Source organism: Phalacrocorax carbo, chromosome 12 (assembly GCF_963921805.1).
Source record: "Phalacrocorax carbo chromosome 12, bPhaCar2.1, whole genome shotgun sequence".
Taxonomy (NCBI): domain Eukaryota; kingdom Metazoa; phylum Chordata; class Aves; order Suliformes; family Phalacrocoracidae; genus Phalacrocorax; species Phalacrocorax carbo.
Window position 1 is genome coordinate 20,203,302 of NC_087524.1, and position 21,400 is coordinate 20,224,701.

Sequence of the window (21,400 nt, forward strand, 5' to 3'; positions counted from 1 at the left end):
TGTTAACATTAGGACTCAGACTATATCATGCCAAAAAAAAGAGTGTCAACTATCCAACTATCTGGCCAAGGAGTGGGGATGTATGCTTCCAGTCCTCTATTTCACTCCTCCTTCCAGCAAAAGCCAAAACATTACCCAAGCTAAACATTAACCAGGCACAGATCTTGCTGAAGCCACCTTCTAGAATGGCACCCATTCTGTCTGAGACAGGAAAAATCATACATTGCCAGTGATTAATACAATGAAAATGCAAATTGTAATAATATCTGATAATAAATATGAAAATGCTGCAAAATAAACCAGTACAAGACTTCCAGTGCATAATGGTGGAAGACAGACACACCAGTAACTTGCACAGGATTAAATAAGCAATAGCTTGCCTTAAAGTTGACCATTCATCCGTCTTAAATTTTACACTAACCACCAGCTGAAAACACAGACACTCTCTGAAAAGGACAAAATTCAGAAACCACCACACTGATAAGGTACTTCCCTTATTATCCCACTAACAGCACTTACACAGCTTTAAAAAACAGCACATAACATGCCAGACTCTGCCCTCATCTGTATGTAAGCACAAAAGCCTGGGCAGGATTTGACTGTGTGTAAAATAAAAATCTTATCTCTTGCAGTAAAGTTTTTATTAGTTAAAAATCATAAATTATTTTTCCAACTAACCTTTGCACATGTAAGCAGTACATTGATTCTCTCAATTAAATCTAGTAAAATTAGTCCTTTCATGGCCTGCCTGGCAAATAATTCTTTTTAAAAAAAATTTTTTTTAAAGCCACCTAACTATGCACAAAGTTTTACTTGTTTTCTCACTCCTCCCCCATTCCCAAACCCAAGACCTCAGGTGTTTAAGCACAAGCAGCTTTTGAAAAACTACTAATTCCACGATCTTCTTGGGCTTGAATCTTGTCTTTTCCTTCACATTGCAAAATTACGACACACGTACAAAATTTTTAAAACATCAGAAGTCAGCAAAGGTCTTTGATAAGCCTGAGGACAGGCAACAGCAAGACGACTCCGTGCATTTCTGAATTTAATTTTCTGTTCTTTCTGCTTCTAATGAAAAAAGATCCTCTTTCTGACTTGACAGGGCTGTCAACTTCGAACCGATCTGTGTATGACTTTGCAGAGGGTCCACTTGATCTCTCACACTAAGCAGCTTCACAGGCACTGACTGCTCGGGTGAGAAATAGGAGCTTGAGACACACTGATCCCCTTTAACTAAACAGCATTAAAAACATGCTTTTTAATATTTCAGTTTTATAATTCTAAGAACTATCTCCTGTCATCACTCGTTCTTGCATGAGTTATTCCCCTCCTAAATCTAATTCTGCTGATGAAATAATCTGCGACAGGAAACAGCCCTCCCACCCCTCCCCCACGAAATCCCATAAACTCCATGGAAAAAGTCATGTGTTCAACATTTTAATATGGGCATGGGACTGAAAGCTTAAATTTGAAGGTACTTGCTGTTCTTCACCAACGGCTCTGCGGTCAGTGTCACTGCGCGACCAGCTGAACAAACTAATGACACATTTTAGGGTGAAAAATAGAGAGAGAGGGGAAAAAAGAAAAATAAAATGTTCATTGTGGAACATACCCCCTAAGCAGTTGGATCATCTTAATCTTCAAGCTTCTGTAATACAACTGTTGGAAGGCTCTAAGTTTGCGCACAATAAAGTGCTTTATTCAGGGAACCATATGACTCCATCAGTCATTCAAGCACATGTTTGGCACAGATTGAAAGTGAAAAGCATAGCTAAGGCAAATATTTCAAAACTGAACTTGTCTTTCTAACACACATGGTTTATATATTGGTGTAATATCTATATAACTTTTCAGTTCTCATATACGGTAATGTCATGGCTAAAGTACAAAATGATGTCTGCTGCACTAGGCAGCTTCGCGCTTCTTGGGAGTTAACGCACGCCAAAAAGGCATTTACTAGAAAATTAAAAGAGAACTATCACACTTGACAGGTCCTCAAGAAAACCATAAAAATAGCTTTTGTTCATTCTAATTCCTGAATATCTATTTCTCAAATCAGGATGCTACACCATTCTTCTCTGGAGAGCTGCGCTGTAACAAACCCAGGACAGCCAGTTCCTTCCTCATCATGCACCCGAGATCGGTCCCTTCTGTTTGCAGATGAAATATTGCTCATCATACAGAGTTAGTCCTGCTGATGCAAATGCGATTAAAGCAATCTTGGGAGAGCAGAGTGTGATTAAAGCATAAGTAATGCAAGAAGGATTTGGGCTCTCATTATACAAAATACATATTGAAATGCACTCAAGGAAAGAAGCCAGTATATCTCAATATCCTCCTTGTTCTCGAGAACAAAATGTGACAAGTGGAGTTTTGAGAACAACATTTGCCATTGACTGCAGGAGGGGGCAGGGAGACTGCAGAACGTTTCAAATAGTGAAAACCAAGCTTCATTACGTGTATAGAATATATACATATACTATATTTGGGAAACAGCTGTCCAGCCTCATTTGTGCTGTTGTTATGTTTGACTGAAGAATTACTATTCAGGACCCGTCCAAAGACAGAGTTGTCTTTTTTTTTCTAGAAGAGAACATTTCAAAATATGAGAGAAATAAAGCAGCGAAGCCTTGAACCGGAGGGCGTTTTGGCACACCGGTGGATAGGTAAGTATGAAGAGGTTCCCCCCATGGAAGAGCTCAGCGCTTGGAGTTCACAGAACAGGGCAAGTCCTAAATGCAAGATTCAAACCCAAAGTAGCTCTGCAAAGTAAGTAGACATAACTGCTTAGGAGAACTTCGGTCCTCTTGCTACAAATCCTGCTTTAAGCTTACTTCTCTTCCAAGTCTTCCATATAAATTGCCCCAGTCATTCTTTCTAATGAAAACAAGCAGGACAAGACTAAAAATAGTGAAAAATACTGAGGGGTGCACAACACCTTTCCCACAGGTATTTCCAGGAAGCCATAGTGAAGGCTGTCCTGTCTTATCTCAGCATCACCCCAGCATCACCCCAGCACAGGCACTACTGGGACACACCTGCTTCTTCCTAAACTGCAGCTCCTTCCCCAAAGGATCCCAGCCTCAGAGATTCTAATTTTGATTATAAACTCAGCCTCGCACCCTTCAGCATCAGCGAGGCAGCGCCTAAAAAAAAAAAAGTCTTATTCCAGGAGATAAATAATAACTTGTGCTTTACAAGCACAGGCACAACTAATCCACAGAGCTCCAATGTCAAAGAAAAAAGTACTGAATATATTCACTTTTCAGCAGTGAGTCCACATAATTACACAAAAATCCAGATCCAGCATTCCTCTCCAGCTCCTCCCCTCCAAACCCTCAAGAAAGGCTACTTTCCACTGAATGAAGTTCAAAATTACTCCCCAAAACACAATTTCCTCTCTGTCTTTTAAAAGGTACAGTACAATCCTTTTCTCTGATGATTTACTAGCCTCCCTCACTGAGTACAAGGAACCCTTAGCACAGCTGTATTGAGGGATGCTCCTTCCCATATACAATCAGCAGTGAAAGAAACCCTATTGAGTGGGAGTTTGAGTCGTGCTCGTCACAGGCGCACAAATCATTCATTCATTCAGATGTTCTCTGGGAAATCACACTGAAAACACAGCAAATCCAGCTGAAGCAAATTTCAGTATTAATTTAGGTAAACATGCATGGGAGACGATTTGTAGTTCTTTCCTAAGCCTGGCAAATGAGCTACTGGGCTTGGGAGTTAATATCCATCGTGCGTTTTTGTTTGTGTGGAGAATACCTGCTACTCGCGTTACACAACAGCAGAAAAAGAAAAATCAGCTGCACCTGTACTAACATAAGCTGTCACTGAAGTCTTTCTCCCTAGTTTTTGAAACATGAATGAACAGAAGACTTAGTGTTACTTAACATCTTGAAGCCACCTATCCTGCTCGGGTTTATGCGTGCGCCCTTACAACAAATGTCACCATAAGCACTAGACCAGTCCATAACTCCTGACTTCTTCAGGAGATGAGCTACAGGAGTAATGAACATTTATTTTTATTGTTTCCTTGGGGCAGGAAGAACACCCAGGATATCTTCCCAGGTCACTGACACAGCTTTGTTCATCTAACCTACACATCCTCTGATCCTGTCAAGCAGATTTTTAAATGAATAGCACAGAACATCAGCACGAGGTTGTACGGAGGAGCCAGACTGATGGAGGCAAGACAATTTATCCCAGCTGAGGATGAGACCCACAAACAAGGAACACACATGACACAAACAGACAAGCTCTTTCTTTCCGAAGCGTGAAATTTTCTTCTGCAGTAACCAGCACTTTTCCCTCAACCACAAATGTTTACCCAAAGTGTCTCTTCAGTAGGGTGCGTCTTCCTCACTTAAGATGCAATAGATGAAGAAATAAGTACTATTTCACTTGGAATGCTTACCTTATGCTTTAAAATTTGTGCCAAAATGCAAGAGCAGTTTTTAACCTGGAAACAGTTTTGTGACCTCCAATTCAAAAAGGAATGTGGATGAGAAGTGAGGTGCTGTGTCCTTCCCTACAAGCTGCAGAGGTCACATTTTATTATCAGATTTATTGTCACCTGGGCTGAATAGTTCTGCTCCTCCTGTCTTCTAATCGTTGAAGTCAGAGAGGACCTTCAGCACACTACCATCGCTGCCTACAGACAGCGCTGCTGAACCAAGATACTGGCGAAGCGAAGCTCCACGCACGGCCAGGCACATATGCTCACCTTATTAAATGTAGCATTATGACAAAGTCCAGGGTTTTTTTTTTTGTTTTTTTTTGTTTGTTTTTTTTTTTTTTTACATGTCTATATCAAAACAAAATCCCATCGACACTTGGATTCAGTGAAGTTTATATTTTAATATAGTGTAGCTGTACGCTTCTACGGGAGAACTTACCTTGGGCCGCATATCTCCGGGACACAGGACTCTACCCACCCTGGGGACAGTGATGCACAGACATCAATATGATGGATACAAAATGTCCGTTTATTTAGCTGCGTCACACGCTTATATAGCTCTTGCGCTTCCTGTTCCTGCCACTCCTATGGGGAGGAGTCTATCTTTCCGTCACAGCCCATGATCTTCCGGTCGCCGATCCCTGTCTATTCCCCTACAATATAGTCTTTCAAAGGTAAGCAGTCACACATGAGGTTACTTCTCTTGCTTGATCAGCTGTTTTCAGAATTAGAAATCATTAAATAGAAATAAGAAAAGAGCAAACTTTCACCGTTGTCAGAAGAAGGTTTTTCCCTTAATGCATATGCCCTATATTATTAGACCATATTTGTAGGGACTGCCATGGTTCCTCTTAACAAATATCTCAGAATAAACTAGTGTGCTGGTCTTCACTTGGACAGAGTTAATTTTCTTCACAGCAGCCAGTACGGGGCTGTGTTTTGGGTTTGTGCTGGAAAGAGTGTTGATAATTCAGGGATGTTTTCGTTCCTGCTGAGCAGGGCTTACACGGAGTCAAGGCCTTTTCTGCCCCTCACCCCACGAGAGAGGGGCTGGGGGGCACATGGCCGGGACAGTGACCCCAACTGCCCCCAGGGCTGTCCCACACCACATGGCGTCGTGCTCAGCACATAGAGCTGGGGGGAGAAGGAAGGGGCGACGTTGGGAGTGATGGCGTTTGTCTTCCCCAGTCTCCGTTAGGCGTGATGGAGCCCTGCTGTCCTGGGGATGGCTGAGCACCCGCCTGCCCACGGGAAGGAGTGAAGGAATCCCTTGGTTTGCTTTGCTTGTGTGCGTGGCTTTTCCTTTCCTTATTAAATGGGTTTTATCTCAACCCATGAGCTTCCTCACTTCTACCTTTCCGATTCCCTCCCCCTTCCCACTGCGGGGGAGTGAGCGAGCGGCTGCGTGGGCCTGAGCTGCCGGCCGGGGTTAGATCACAACCAGATAAAGATTCTTTTGTGCCAGATTCTACATCCAGCTCTTTATGCCTTGCTGTGCATTATCCAGCATGGTTAACAGGCCATGAAACATTTTACTTCTTGTCCAATATATATCATCTAATAAAGCAAGAAAGAATGTTGGTTCTTTCTAATCAACAGTTTCATGATGTTGACTTTGTGAATGGACAACCATCCGGCCCCAATCTACCAAATATTTCTCATCTTAGCTCCAAGTCATGGAAAGCCACAAACTTATTAAAAAATTAATGATACACCGTGAAGTGATTTAACAGAGAAGTCACCATTTCTGATTAGATCATGCAGTGGATCAAGTCACTTCTCGAACACCAATGTGAACATCACACTAGATGTCTATGAAGTCTCAAACTCTTACGTGATGCTAAAAGGAGAAGCATTAACATCCTGGAGCAGGGGTCTCGTACGAATCAATACCTTTCTCGGTTAGGGTGATCCTTTTCTCAAAAGGATAAAAATTTAATGCAATTGAAGCACTTTGCTCTGCGTTAGCCAGAAACAAAAGCGATTGCCCTTCTGGACTGCACTATTCTATCAAGAATCAACTGCAACCCTCTAACAGACCTCCTCAAGCCATTCATTCTTAGTTTAGTCTTTCATAGATGTGCCCTGGACACTCAGCAGGGCCTAAGAGAAGCCTCTACAGGTGTGATTTAGGCCTTTAGTACTATAAAATTTTGGAAATGATGTGCTTTTGTCCTAGGAGTAGTTTGAAAAGCTACTTGAAATCCAAGTACAACGTACATGCAACATGAAAAGCAAAATCTAAGATGATGTAAACCAAAAACTTATAGAAGAAAAAAAGCTATCAGAAAAAGGGATTAAATAAAAATTCCCACCAATATGAATAGCATAAAGGGCCTGGCATCCTAAGCAGGGCTGGATGATGCATGGGATGCAGAGCTGGTGTAGCAGAGCCTAGCCATGTAAATGTAACGGTATTTCTGACCTAATTGCAGACACCATAGAAATGTCACTTCTTGGTTTGCAACAACTCTCACAGCAAAAGTCAAGACAAAACCCTCCCCATCAGCCCTCAGAGGCGCAGTCTCCAAAAGTCAGTGTGGGACCGGAGGCTTGGCAGCACCCCCAGCAGAAGCTGGGCTGTCAAAAACACCCCGCGCTGGCCGTACCCCGCTGCTGGCAAACAGAGCTTGCTGCTCGCCATTCGCATGCAACACCGCAGCCCCGCAGCGCAAACGGTACTGCCCAAAAGGATGCACATGAATACCAATAAAATGAAGCCCAGCTGGACTCCTTGGACAATTTGCACTGGCAATGTGAGATATGTTAGAAACCCAGGCAGCGCTAGTGATAAATCTGTCAGGATTAGGATACACGAGGTCTGAACAAGGCTGGTGGAGGACCAAATAAGCCTTTACATGAATTCAACCTTTTTAAAACAATTTCATGATCAAGAGCATCAGTCACAGCTGACAGCCTGAGTGGAAGTAACAGATAAACACAGCCCTGATCCACTGCAGTCACTCATGGGTCATTAGAAAAGTGCCACCGGGGCAGCCTCCGCACTGCGAGCAGGACAAAAAGCTGCCCAAAAACACAGCCTGTCAATCACTAGTTGAAGGATGCTCCTTGTGGCTGGATGGAGACCTTTCCAAAAGTCTCAAGGAAAGCAAGAGATGAGAAGCTCGACAAAACACCAGCGAACAACCCGGCAGCTCCCCAGCGAGCAGGAGAGTTAGTGATGCAAACGTGATTTGAAGAGTGGGCATAATATCCTCAGCTGGTGTGTTCTGGCATGGATCTGCGGAGCCCCGTGGACAGTGACAGCTCATGCCAGGCTATCTGCAGGGGACCTGATAGGGATAATCGTCAGACAAGAAGGTGATTATACACAGACCGTAAATATCTGCCACGAATGCTGGAACAGTTTGAAAGAAGACAGTATTTGAAAGTGAGCCTTAAAACACAGAGTGTGTTGGAGAGACCAGTTTTAAAGCGAGAGACAAGGGAAGATTTCTTCTTCTGTAATTTATTTCCATGACAGCCAATGCAGTTGCAATCAATAACGAAAATGAAAGCTGGCAGAAAGTTATTTTAATCGAAGGTAAAGAATTTTTGACTGCGATTTTAGGATTTTCATTTTTCTGCTGTTCTTCCAGCAATACCTAATATCCAAAAGAGATTTAAGAGTTTACACACACACACTCATTTGGAGTTTACCTTTATACACCATCACTTTCATTGTCTGCCCTGCAGATACAGGAAGGCCTTGACTCTGCAGAAAGCTTAGAGGGATGTATATTTTAAGGCATTTGACTAAATCTATAAGATTAGACCTTATCCTACTAGAGGTGCTATCCTCCACCAGGATAGCAAAGCTAATTTTGCTTTGTTGAGGCTGGTACTTCGGTTAGCTTTCCTTTTCGTCCATGAGGTCGCTTAGGCAGCAACCAAGAGCCAGCAATACTGAAAAGTGGGAAAAGGCAATTGTAAAACCATAAATATTGGAAGGGAAACTGAAAGTGAGAGGCAAGGCTACTTTTAAGCCGCCTAGCTCATAACCCAATAATTTCTGTTTAATATTAGAGTTGTTACTTGGGCAGCCCCACGTTATGCATGCCTCTTGTCACATTTCAAAACCAGTTCTCAAGTCATATCGTAACTTAAACTTCTGTCTTAATCACTAAGCATGTGTTTATGTAAAAATTGGGATGTCCTGGCAGCACCTCAAATCACTAATACTGGGCCCAGAGCAGTCATAGCAGTAAAGCCAGCTGAGGCAGAAGTTGCAAAACTTCAAAACACCCAGTGGAGATGTGTGCCAGCACAGCTAAGAGGACTTTTCGTCACCAGGCAGCTTTGCCGGTCTAGAAGCACGTGGCTGTAACTTTCAGCACCTCTGTGACCAAGAAAGCAGCACATACTCTGGCAAAGCTAAAGCTTGTTCTCTGCTTCCACAGGAAAAAAAAAAAAAAAAAAAAAGGGAATTAAGGGAGAGGATGCTCGCTGAGCACACAGGCAGCAGATGCAAAAAAGAGCCAAGTTAGAGACATATTACGGAAAGGAGTAGGAAAGATGTAGCGAGGCAACCCCAAAATCCTCCTGAGCTGCAAGGCTCAGCAACCACCAGTGCTGCTCAAGCTTAGACGTCTAGAGATGGGCACCATAAAGATGAGCAGCTGACACAAATTTTACAGAAAGTTTAATTCATCAGTGCAGACATAACCCCGGAGTTGTGTTTCCTCAAACCTTCAGTTTGGCTCTTAGGGAATCCCAGAACACAGGTAACAGGAGTTTTACCCCGCTTCCCATTCGGCGCTCTCATCTATATGCTAGATCTAGGCCACCTACAGTTTGCCTTCTTATTTTATTGTAGGGATAACTACTTTAAGTTATGTTCGTTTCTTCATTTCTGTCGTATGTGAGTGCTTGCAGCATCTTACCTCAAACTTTCATGAATGCTTTAGTCAAGTTTACCCTCTGTCCTAGCGTGTCCAAAACACGCAGGGGCCTGGCCAGCCACACTGGCTCCCATGCTCAGGGAAGGGGAACGTGCTGCCCCGGCCCAAAACCAACCTACCCTCGACCCAGGCAAAGGGAACAGCCACAGGGGAACCGGGGACCTGTTTCTCCTCATCTACCTGAGAATTTATGCAGCCTTTATCCCCAACAGGCTGATTTGGTGTAAATACTAGTACTGACAAAGAGAAATGAAGACCTCCCACAAAGGCAAAGCAAAGCTTCAACTCCTGCTCATTCATTAACAGAAATCCTAAGTCCTCAATTAAACGCGACAAGTTTCTCTGTCTACCCTAGGATTTCCATGTGCTGGCCAACACGATAAAGTATATCTCTACCTTTCTTAGCAAGCCCGGAGCAAGTCACTGTGCATAAAACTGGAGACAAGCAAACATTTACCCAGTTTAAAGTTACAATGAAAAAAAAAAAAAAAAGACCCAGGACAAGGGTTTGTAGTAACTAACAAACAAACTCGGAGACACGCGCCCTTCAGCGCCGTTGCATGTATTTACACACGAGAATCTCCCTTCCTCTCTCACATAAAACATGCATCGCCAGCTGCTGCTTAACGAAGAGGACGGGGCCTGGGCCCCCCGGTGATCCCCGAGCAAGCCCCAGCCTTGCCGTACAAAGAGACGAGTCACTTTTCCTAGGCTGCTCCCCGTCCGTGCCGCGGGTAGCCCAGGGCCAGTGCTGCAAAACATCTTTAAAACCGAAGCCACCGATCCCAGGCTTGTGCTCGCTTTGAATGAGCGGAGCAGCGAGTGAACTTCTACCCCGCGAGGACGCTTTTCCCATCAGTATTTGGCTTTTTCAGGCAATTCTTCCCGGCTGGAAGCAGAGCCCGAACTCTGACAATGCTCTCAAACCCCGAGTCCAGCCCCAGCCCGCGGGTGGCTGTTTGCAGGGGACCCTTAGGGGATAACTGCTCCCCGAGCCGTGCCTGCCGCAGCCGGGACCCCGCAGGGCACCCCCTCGCTGGGGGGGATCCCCGGGACCAGCCCCCCCCCCAAAGGCACAGGGACCCCGGCTGCTGCAAAGCCGGGTTTTACCGGGAAGGGCTCGGAAATGCCGACACCGCGGAGAGGAGCGGGGGTTCCGCGGCCGCCCTTCCCGCAGCGCGGAGCGGGGGAGGCCGGGGAGCGGCGGAAGAACCGCGGCGGGGGGCGCAAAGTCAGCGCCCGGGGGAGGCGGCCCGGCGCGGGCGGGAGCTGCTGGGGGCCCTGACTTTAACAAAGTCATTCCTCTGCTGCTCGTCCCCTGAAAATGGAGTGGGGGGTGAGAAAGTACTGCAGAAAAACAAATATCTCGCTCTGTATCGTTAACTTACCTTGAGCTCTGGGTGATGCTAACAGGAGCCAGCTGAGGCTGAGCAGCAGCATGGAAATCTGGGCTGGGGGGTGCGGAGGAGGGAAGCGCTGCTGCTCTGCATGGAGACGCTTTGACATCTTAGCCCAGACTGAGGGAGACAAACTTTCATCAGCTGGGGCTGGAGAGCAGCACCATAATATACAGTTACAGAGAGGAGCGAGCTGGGACTCAGGATGTGAGAGATTTCCTGCATGCAGTTAACTCCAAAACCCCTCCTGCTCCTGCATGAGCTGCTGATGAGTTGGGCTCTGCTTTCTTGGGGGGGGGGGGGGGAGGAAGAAAGAGTTGTTTTGGTTTGGGTGGGTTTTTTTTCTTTTTAAAGAGGTTTGGGGCTGGGTTTTGGGTTTGGTTTGTTGGGTTTTTTGTTGTTGGTTTTTTTTTTTGGCAAGGAAAATTCTGTTGACCGTTGCAATAAATGAGCAGCCTGTCCGTGCTGGCTTGCGCTCACCGCGCTCCTTACCATGGAACAAATGAGCTCCGCGGATGGGCTCCGCGGGGTCCCACCGCCCGCTACCGCCGGCAGCGCCGAGCACCGGGCGGGCTCCGGGGTCCCCCCCCGGCCCAGGGTCCCCCCGGTCCCCGCAGCGCCTCGCTCCCCCCCACCGCCCCCCGCTGCCAAGGTTTCCCCATTTCTGCTGCCCTGGCTGCTTCGTCTGGAAAGTCATCTGCATACGTTAGAGCTTGGGGATTATTTATTGGTTTCATAATTCTTTCAGAGTTGTTTCTGGTGTCTCCAATTTATTTTAAAAATTTTTTAAAGAAAAAAAAACACAACACACCCACAGAGTTGCCAGATGCATTTTTTAAAATCTTCCTCATTCAAATTATTACTACCGACTGTCTGGGAGAATAACCAAATACAGATTATCTATTCCTTAAGGTACCACCAAAATGCATATAATGCCCACATGCTGCGCAGAATGCTGTACAGCAATAGCAAGAAAGACCCTAATCCTGTAAATCCTGACAGAATTTTATTGTGTAGATTTGTTTTTAATTTCTTAAGATTCTTCCCAAATCTCACAGTTTGGATATTGCTACTTAACTTTGCAAATTGGCCCCATGTTCCTGGTGCATGAAAGTGTTGGCAAAACTGACCTAATATGTGTCTGTACATCAGAAGGCACAACAGCCACGCAATCCTACTTTAAAAATTTAGTTTGGAACCTCAGATTTGGGTCTGTTCTGGAGCAGAGTAGTATATAGAATAGTAATACATAGAATTGTGGCTATTCACAATCATCTGGACTATGACTTTCCCCAGTTTAGAGGATAAATGAGCCCACAGAAACTCAATGGGAGCAAAATGCTGCAGTTCCCAAGCTGGAGCCCAGCACCGTGCCCGCTTGGGCAGTTGAGAGGTCTCTGAACTGCCCCGGGGACAGTCACACCCCCAGGATGAGAGTCGTAATGTCAGGTCATCTCAGCACAGACAAACCTGGAAAAGAGCTGGGATCATGAAGCACATGCAGGAAGGCCTCTTTGCTGCTTTGCTTCGCAGTTAAAAAGTACATTGTCTCCCCTATCTCTCCACCCAAAACTGCACCCGTGGAGTAGTAGCTCTGAATTTTGCACTCTGTCTACATTTACCCCTCAAGTCTCACCTCAGCAGCACACATCTTCTTCATCACGCCCCTTCCCAGGAAACCCCTATCCTTGCGAGCAGTCGGGGATTAGCCTGTGTTTAGCTTTAAACACCCAAACGCTACGTTTTCCCTAGTCGCCCATTATCAATTACATTTTAGCAGCTATAGTCAGCAACATTTCATCCCCTGAAATATAAACTAATGAACTCTAACGACTATCTCATTAAGGACATATGTGCTCCGCACAGCACATTGGTCAAAAATGTTAAAAGTTAACCGGACGATTCGTTTGTGGAAGGCCACCATAAAAGCCCTGTAGACATTTTTATTCTTTGAAGGTATTTTCTCCATTTAAAAAATCAGTCAAAGGAACGAAAGACTTCTAAATAGAGTTTTGGTAATCCCACATGGCTTTTCGCTTAAATGGTAGTATTTTTATCTTGAGTAAAAATATTCGCTAACAGAGAATGTGGAGCCAATTATATCTTGGTCAGTCACTAGCATGAATGAACTAGATGTTATCAGGGTTCCTCCTCCTCCCCTGAAACTTAACCAGAAAGGAACACTTGCATTTTGCCATGCTCATTTTATGGGCTTGAAGCTGATAAATTGACAGTTTGTCACAAAAGAGCCCCAAATATTTTATTAACGACATCCATGTAGGAATGCTACTGAATTACAGTTACCTCTGGCTCTGGAGAAAAACAGTACAATTTCACAGCCATTTCAAAACGCTTTTGGTAAGAAATCCCTCAAGGAAAAGCGAAGTTAATCTGAAGTGCCCCTGCTTTACTACAACGTGCATGAGAGAGGCCAAACCTTGACTTTTAATTTCTCATGTCAAACCACCTCCCACAATTAGTTTTACGAGGCTTGGTTTATCCACTTCAGAAGAACAAGGCTGAGTTTCCCCTGCAGGAAATGAAAATTGCATCCAGGTTGTGTGGCTGCTTCAAAGGGGGCCACAATCCTGATTCGCCAGGTTGTTCCTGCGGGCGATGGCTCTCCAGCCATCCTTCCCACCTTTGTTCTTTAGCACTGTCAGGGGAACAGGAATGGAGGGGGGGGGTTGTGTGGAGGTGTCTCACTGCTTCTGGGTTTTCTTTTTTTTTGTCCTCCTTATCTTCTTTACTCTATGTAGTTAGTTTCTCTTTACTTCAACCACAAGTAGCCTTTCATTACAAGGCTCCACACTAGTTTAGGCCTATCCTGCAATAGAAACAGCATATGAACAGCTAAATAGTCTTTTTGTTCTTTATCTCCTTTGGAAAGGGAAACCTAACACGTTGGTATTTCTCCTCTATTACCACAGACAGAGGGGGGCATATGCTGGTAGCTTGGTTTGCCCTCAGCTTTAAGCCTCAGCCTCTGCTCTGCAGGAAAAGCAAGCCAGCCACCAGCTACAAACTGAAAAGCACAGATCCAACTGCTGTAGCGCCTCTGTACTTTGAGAGGTGCGGATGAAATACCTCACCCTGCGGCTGTGGGTCACCTGTGGCTAGAGGAAAGACCAAGGAATAAAGTGACAAAGATCTCTGAGATCCTATCAGGACCCCTCTCAGGCATCTCTTTCAACTGCATCGCCCCCACTTGCCCTTGAAAGGCTTTGGAAACATTTAACGGCCTCTTTCAGCCAGGACAGTGTGAGAATTGGTAATGCTTACAGGGTGCTCAGGAATGTCTCCCGCATTAATCGTTACCTCTTGTCATTCCCCTAGCAGGGCTACAGCTGCACATCCTTTTCTCTCCAGCTCTCACACCTGCTTCTGACTTGTGTCACTGTGTCACTTTAATAGGTCAAGTTGAAGCAGCTTAACGTTCAGTTTGCATTTACACATGAAAATCATTTGATGTAAAGAGCACTTGTGATTTTTAACAGTTAATATTTGACTGTATGACAATACAGGCAGTTGGCTTGGACTCTGGTTATCAAATTACTAATTCATGCAGGAGCTTTAGTTCACATGGCACTGAAAAGGTCAATTCAGAAGAGAGCAATTTGGAAGAGACTGGTGTGGAATAACTTACCTGGAAATAAGCATAACATATGGGTTCGTACAGACACCAGAAAGAAGGAGGATGTGCTGAGGGAAACATAAACTTTCATTAGTTTCCCCTTGGTTAAAGAAGAGGAGTTTTAAGAAGGAATTAGTGACTGATGGAGACAACATGAAAAAATAAAAGGAGCAGACAGAACATATATTAAGTCTAAAACCACCAGACTACGATATTATATGCTTCCATGACATTAGATGGAAGCACTGTAACAAACTATATGGCACTTGGGAGGTGGATTATGGTACGTTACAGGGTATGGAGTACAAGAAAAAGAAAAGGAAAAGGAAAGTATGTCTGCTACCCTTCTATGCTAGAGCTGGAATTGCATCCCTGCGTTAGAGCTGGAGTTAAGTGAAGAGAGGAAAAACGGCCTCAGAGAGTGGCAGATGAGACCTAGGTAGAAGAATTTCAGGAAAAGAGGTTCTGGTGGGGAGAAAGCGCCTCTGTAACACTGCTCTCACATCTTCCCAAATCAGCCGTGATCTCCTTTTGGATATTTGGGAAACCTCACTGTGATCACAGCATCGAGCGTTATCCAGAAATCCAACTCCCTTAATTCCTATATGTGCCAAAATTCATGAAGACTTGCCTGGCCTTAGCTACAGGGATCTACAGTTTTGGGGCCTCCAGGCTGAAGTTTTTGCCTCTTAGAGTAAACAAAACAAAACAAAACAGCTTTTCCCTTTGAAAACTCTGTGTCCCCTAGCCAGCTGCTGAGACTTTGTGTCTCCAGTCCTTCCTCACTTCATTAACTCTCTGCAAAATCAAGATCCTGCTGAATTGTGACTGCAAGTGGCAGATTACAGTCCTCTATAATTAACAGCCATAGATATAGCATAATACAGCATGACCTTTAGCCACAGAGCTTTGCTATAGACCTCTGTCACAACCGTCAGCCATGAAATAGCATGCTCCGGAGAATAGCGTCCATCAGGTCTGCACACTGAAATAAAATACGGCTGTAAATATTGTTTACTGCACACAGTTGAGAGAAGTTGCATTCTATAGATTTCCTACTCTACGAGGGCAAGTTTCCACCCCCCATATCTTCAGTGAGCGTGCGCTCCAGCACGCCTTGCTGAGCTGGCATGCTGTCCTGAGCAGCACAGTGAGCCTGAACCAAGCCGTTAAGCCTGTGAAACGCAATGCACCGTCAGCAACCTTTCCTTTCTGTTACCAATAAACATATTCCTACCTTCCCTCCACTCCCCTTGCAGCACCTTACTCTGGTTAGGAGCTTTTTTCTTTTCCTGTCCTAAGGGTACCATAACGTCGAATTCATCTGACATTTGTGCCCCGAAGCTTTGGATTTGCCAGCGCGGCTGGGAGCAGAGGGCAGACCAGCCAGCACCGCGCTGCAGCCAGACCTCGCCTCTCCCCTCCGCCGGCCACGAGGCCGTGGTCTGCCTGGTTGTCCGAGTTGCTGGACTCCCGGTGCCCAGCTGGTGCCCCACAAGTTCCAACAGAGCTCAGTTTAATTACAGGGATAGACTTCTCCTGACTTTGAGAACCAAGGACATACCCAGTTTCTCCCTAGTCGCACACATGCAAGGGAATTGCTTATGAAGTTGGGTTTTTGTTGAGTGGAGACTTTCTTTCCAAGACCAGTCTCAGAGCTATTTGAAGTAACTTGGTCCTTTGCACTTGTAGAGAACTTTGAACCACTACAGCTGATCAACAGGATATAATACTGAATTAATTTTACCATGGATCACAGAACACCAAAACTGAAATGTTTCTAGAAACCTTTTTTTTTATAAAGGAGAAACTAAACCAACCCCTGCCTTGTTTGAATGATAAAGCATGATAATATTATATTCAATTATAAGTAAAATTGACACAGCCACCCTGAAGTTATTTATATATTTTATAAATGAGATGCTGTATTTTTAGTCTGTCTTAGGGATAAAACGTAATCTGAGGGAGCAAGCCCCTTCCATTAAGCCATGCTTGGAGAACACTGCCTGCTAGCATCATTTCTGCCTGGAAGAAGGATAGCAGGGCTGATGGCGAGTGGTACGTGCTCATCACATTCCTCTCCCCCTGCCTGCTCTGCCCGCTTCGTACTACCCCTCCACTGCAACATCATTTTGGAAAACAGCTCCTTTCCTCTAACAAAGCAGGGGAGTAAGCTCTGCTTTAATGCTGATTAAGCTCTATATACTACTTTATAGGGAAACTACACAGAGACTGTTGCAGACTGCTGTAACAGGGCCAAGGGTGAAAAAGCCAAGAGGAGCTCAAGCAAGAGCAAACAAAGAAACCCACCGCTCCAAGGATACAGGACCTTAACAACAACAACAGCAACCCCCTAAATTCTTCAGCAGTTAAAACACAAAAACCCAAACCTCACACGGTCCCTAGTTACATTTTTTTCCTGTAGCATAAACCCTTGGTCATGCAAACACAGAGCTCTCCATGAGCACAGCCACTACCGGCAGCTGAGCCTCCCTCGGGGCACCCTCCCTGCCTCGAGGCACCCTCCCTGCCTCAGGGCACCCCTACAGCCACCAGCACCCTGACCCAACAGCCTCAACATCCCAGGGGATGGAGGGCTCAGCTCCTGGCTTCACCCCACACTGAATTTGCCATTGACATTTTCCTCTTCCAGCCTTTCTCCAGGAAAAGAAAAAAGCCACACTAATTAAACTCTTTTCTGTTATAATGACACACGACCAAACACTTATCTTCAGAATTAATAAATAAATAATAATGAATAACTAAATAAACAATCTTCTTCAGCATGCCTGCACAGCCCTAAAACTCTACTTTTCATTCCGACGCTGCCATTTTCTTACTCAAAGCTATTGCAGAACAGATGAGCGCCGCTCTCCCTTGCAGGGCACAGCGAGGACTCGTGGCACACCAGCTCAGTTAATGTTATCAGACAGGAATTAATATTCTGCAAAATAAAAAAAAAAGGTTGCGCTCTCTTCCCATCTGATGCTCTGCTGTTGATCAACCCCTATTTATTGTAGTGAGAAAGAAATTCTGCCACATAGGAAGAAGCACTGAGGTTTTTCTGCCCTACAGAAAAATCCTGAAAATGTCCAAGTTACTCTGGTAACTCCAGTTACTCCAGGGATGGAGACTCCACCACCTCCCTGGGCAGCCTGTTCCGATGCCTGACAGCCCTTTCGGTGAAGAAGTTTTTCCTAATGTCCAACCTAAACTTCCCCTGGCGCAGCTTGAGGCCGTTTCCTCTCATCCTATCGCTTGTTAATAGGGAGAATAGCTCTTTATTTTTCAGACCACCTGAATATATCCTTATTTTTCCATAGTGGAAGAAACATCATTTTAAGCTTTCCTACTAATTTCAGTACCCATTCTGAGAATTGATGATTCTCCAGCAGGATCCTCATATCAGACAGGACATTTCTGAGAGCATGGCAGGCAGGTTTCCTGTGCAAAATCCCTTTAAATACGACAAATAACCCACTAAATATATTTTTTTGTTTTTTTTTTTACTTCAGACCAGACATTGAGAATAAGCACTTTGATCTGTTGCTACAAATTTCACTGTCTCCCTGAAAACAAAAGAAAGAATAAAACACACAAATTTTTACATGTCTCACAAGAGGACAGTATTCAACTCAGACTAAAAATTATGAAGTCATATATTTTTAACATTCCTGTCTAGCCCTCTGCAAACCACAAAACAATGCAACATCCATCATCATAAATGCTGGGACAGTAAATTAGGAAGACAGCATAGTTTGGGGGTTTTTAAAAGAAAAATAAATATTCCTAATGGGAAATTTGAGAGAAATCATTAAAAAGTACTGTGGTATACATCATGGGAGAATGAAATCAATTAGGTCTTAATCTCATATTATTTATGAAAGGAAGAGTGAAATAGAGCTTCTTTCATTATAGGCCTTTTCTGATCGTTAGATTCTGTTGCAAAACCTTCATGTGCTTTGGGTCACAAACACAGCAAGTGAAACCTCTCAAAACTAAAACAAATAGAAGGAAAATGTTGGTTTTGTAACATCAGCTAATAGCATTAGAACAGTCAGCCCATAATTATACATCTTTCATGCAGTTTAACTTATGCCATTACATAATTAAATTTAGACCAATGAGCCCTCAAAGTTATATTTTTACATGATAACAAACACAAAAATTATATATGTGCTCCCAGTAGCATTACAAGTTAAGTATATATTTGGCGACACTTTACAGTAAGTGGGTATTCATTACTAATTCCTCTGGTATTCATTGTAACAACATTAGTCATGAAGAACTAATGTGGATATAGTATTTGAGCACTGGTTTATTTCTCTATAAATCGGCAGTGAGGAATACAGTGGTAATTCCCTTTCCCTGACCTCACTGCAATGCTGTTGAAGAGCAGCGTTATTGTCATTGAGGGCAATGCGTCCAGCCGCCCTGGCCGGGCAGTCCTCAGGCAGCTGCGCCGTCCATCCAGCCCGTTACTTATCCGTGGAGAAGAGAATTGTCCTTTCCTCGCCATTTCTCCCCCAAATCATGGCACGTGTCTGTCTGTAGCCAAACTCCCTGCCTCCTTCTGCAGTGGCACAATTTCGAAGGACAAACTAGTTACAAAAACAGACTCCTGTCCTGAATATGTTGGGTTTTTTTTAAACTCCCTGGCCACAGTTATATATTAGAATTCATTAAAAAGATTCCTGAGGGACCTTTCTTTCAGAGACCATTGTCAGGTAATCTTCTGTTTAGTCCAAGTTCAGACTGGACACCATTCCCATGACCACCCTTTGGTCACGATCTTTATTAATTTTCCTCACATGATCCCAGAGGGGGTACAAAGTGCTTGCTTTAGGGAACAAAAAGTTCTAAAAAAGCACAGAAATGTGAAATACAAACGGAAGGCTCCCCATTCTTAAAGCACAACTTCAAGAGCTGCAAGTGCACATTAGATGGTATATTAACAGATGGCACGAGGGAGAAGATGAGGCTCAAATGGTTTCAAAAGGGTCTTTGCCATTTTCTACCGGCAATTTCTCAAGGTAGTTGCAGACCTGTAGTAACTCTAGAACCACAGAGCAGCCTACATGTAATATGTGTTTGCATAAGGATCGTCCTATAATTACACAGTAACTATAGTCTAGCCATTGTAAGATACCGTAGAAGATAAAAGTATTTAAAAATACTTCGCCGTGACCAATTTATATTAAAAAAAAAATCAATCTCTGCAATTAGGGGCTGTTTTTTCATATTCCTATTTACACAACATGAACTTCAAGCAGTTCATTGCACTTTTCCTATTTACTAATTGTATATAATTGTGCGTACCATGAGCACATTTGTGCAGTTTCTTTTTTTCTTTCATTTTAATTTTTTTAATCACTCTGCAGCTGGTAAGGTGATGATACACCTCATTATCTTATTCTGTGGGTCATCTAAAATGGATATTAAGTAATTCTGCCTCCTACAGCTTTGGTACAGAGCCAAGGAGAACTAGGAAAAGTAAGACGCTTGACTTAAAGATGCGGATAGTTTTTCTTTTCAACATAGAAATGTGTTTTCACATGGCATGCTTCTTTCAACAGTTTTGTGGTAACTAAACAGACACTGCAAGAGCGAAATTGTAACCTCCCAAAATGCCTCCAGGTAGTTCAGCTGGGAGACATGTTTCACTCGCAGAGCCCCCCACACTAGGTGCCATTATCAATAGGCAGACTAGGACGACGCAATGGCCCTCACAGGCTCCTCTCACTGAATAAGGATTTTGGGCAAGGAATTTTGTGATTGTGATATCAGTAGATGCGTATTTAAATCAAAGCTTAATAAGTTTTTTCACACATGCATTAAGTTTCTTTTACCTACAGTATATTTGAAAGATAGTACCTCCTTTTATCTTAATCCATTGCATTTTAGTTTGTGCCACTGCTTTCCAGTCACCTTTTATTCAGACAACTGCAGGTTGGGAATGGTCTCAGCTAGGGGTGGGACTTCTCAACCCCCCACTGCCTAATGCTGACCTGTGGCCACGGCAGCAGGGGAGCACAGTGAGGGCATCTCACAGGCATCCAGCCGGCCGTAGCCCAGCTCAGCAAGAAGCATACTGAGTAATAAACTACACAGGCTTAACTCATGGTGCTACATGAAATATGACCCTGTGGGACAACCCTGTGCACTGCTCTACTCTGTCAATGAACAAGTGGCCAGCCTATGCTCCTGAAAAGATAATGACCCACCCATCAAAGCACACAGGCATTTTTGTCCCCAAAGTCAAAGGGGCAAACATCTCTACAGACGAGACAAGCTGGGGTATTTTTAGCCATGGAGCTGTTAGTGCGGTGGATGCATCAGGGAATGGTTTCCTCTGGGGAGAGCTGCCAGAAACTTTATCCCTGCTTTTCTGTGTTGTTTTCCTTGTAAATCAGCTCTCTCACAGAAAACATTGCACTAACGTGACCAATCCCAGATACTCAACAACAAAACGCCTAGAAAGTCTTACCCAGACACTCTCCTCATCTATCTTACCAGCTGAGTAAACTTGGAGAAGTAACTAATGAATTGCATACACATACACAGGAAAATATTTCGGTTTAAAATAAATCCCCAGAATACCGTAACCCTCAGTGCTTGACGTTGCAATGACTTTCAGCCCTTAATGAGGTATTTCTGTCAGATGAAGTTAATGACGCCAGCAAGCAAACAAACACCACGTCTTGCACACCTAAAACACTATGCGTTCCCCATGTGGGCTCCATTTTGAATAATGCAAAACTGCAACCCTACTGAGAGGCTTTCTGTTTCAGAAGGAGAACGCCAAGTCAATGTGTTGGCAGACCTGCATAGGCTCTGTGCCTTAATGCCCCCAAACTGTCTCAACATCTCACCCCAACCAACATTTGTTATTAAATACTGTTCTGTGGGCACGTACAAATCAGCAGTGTGAAGAGACACGACTGAACGAGGGAGATGGGAAGCAAATGGCAATGCCTGTTACCAGAGATGTTAACCCTTGTAT

General features: G+C 44.2%; 1 protein-coding gene across 1 annotated transcript in view; it reads right to left on the reverse strand.

The window, feature by feature from the left end:
* The window catches only part of ADAM12 (ADAM metallopeptidase domain 12), a 191,250-nt gene extending 180,194 nt beyond the window's left edge, over positions 1 to 11,056 (reverse strand). The window contains exon 1 of the mRNA XM_064464375.1: positions 10,755 to 11,056. Coding sequence (XP_064320445.1) covers positions 10,755 to 10,872 — 118 coding nt within the window. The 5' untranslated portion in view covers positions 10,873 to 11,056. The remainder of the gene's footprint in view (positions 1 to 10,754) is intronic.
* Between the last annotated feature and the right edge of the window lie 10,344 nt (positions 11,057 to 21,400).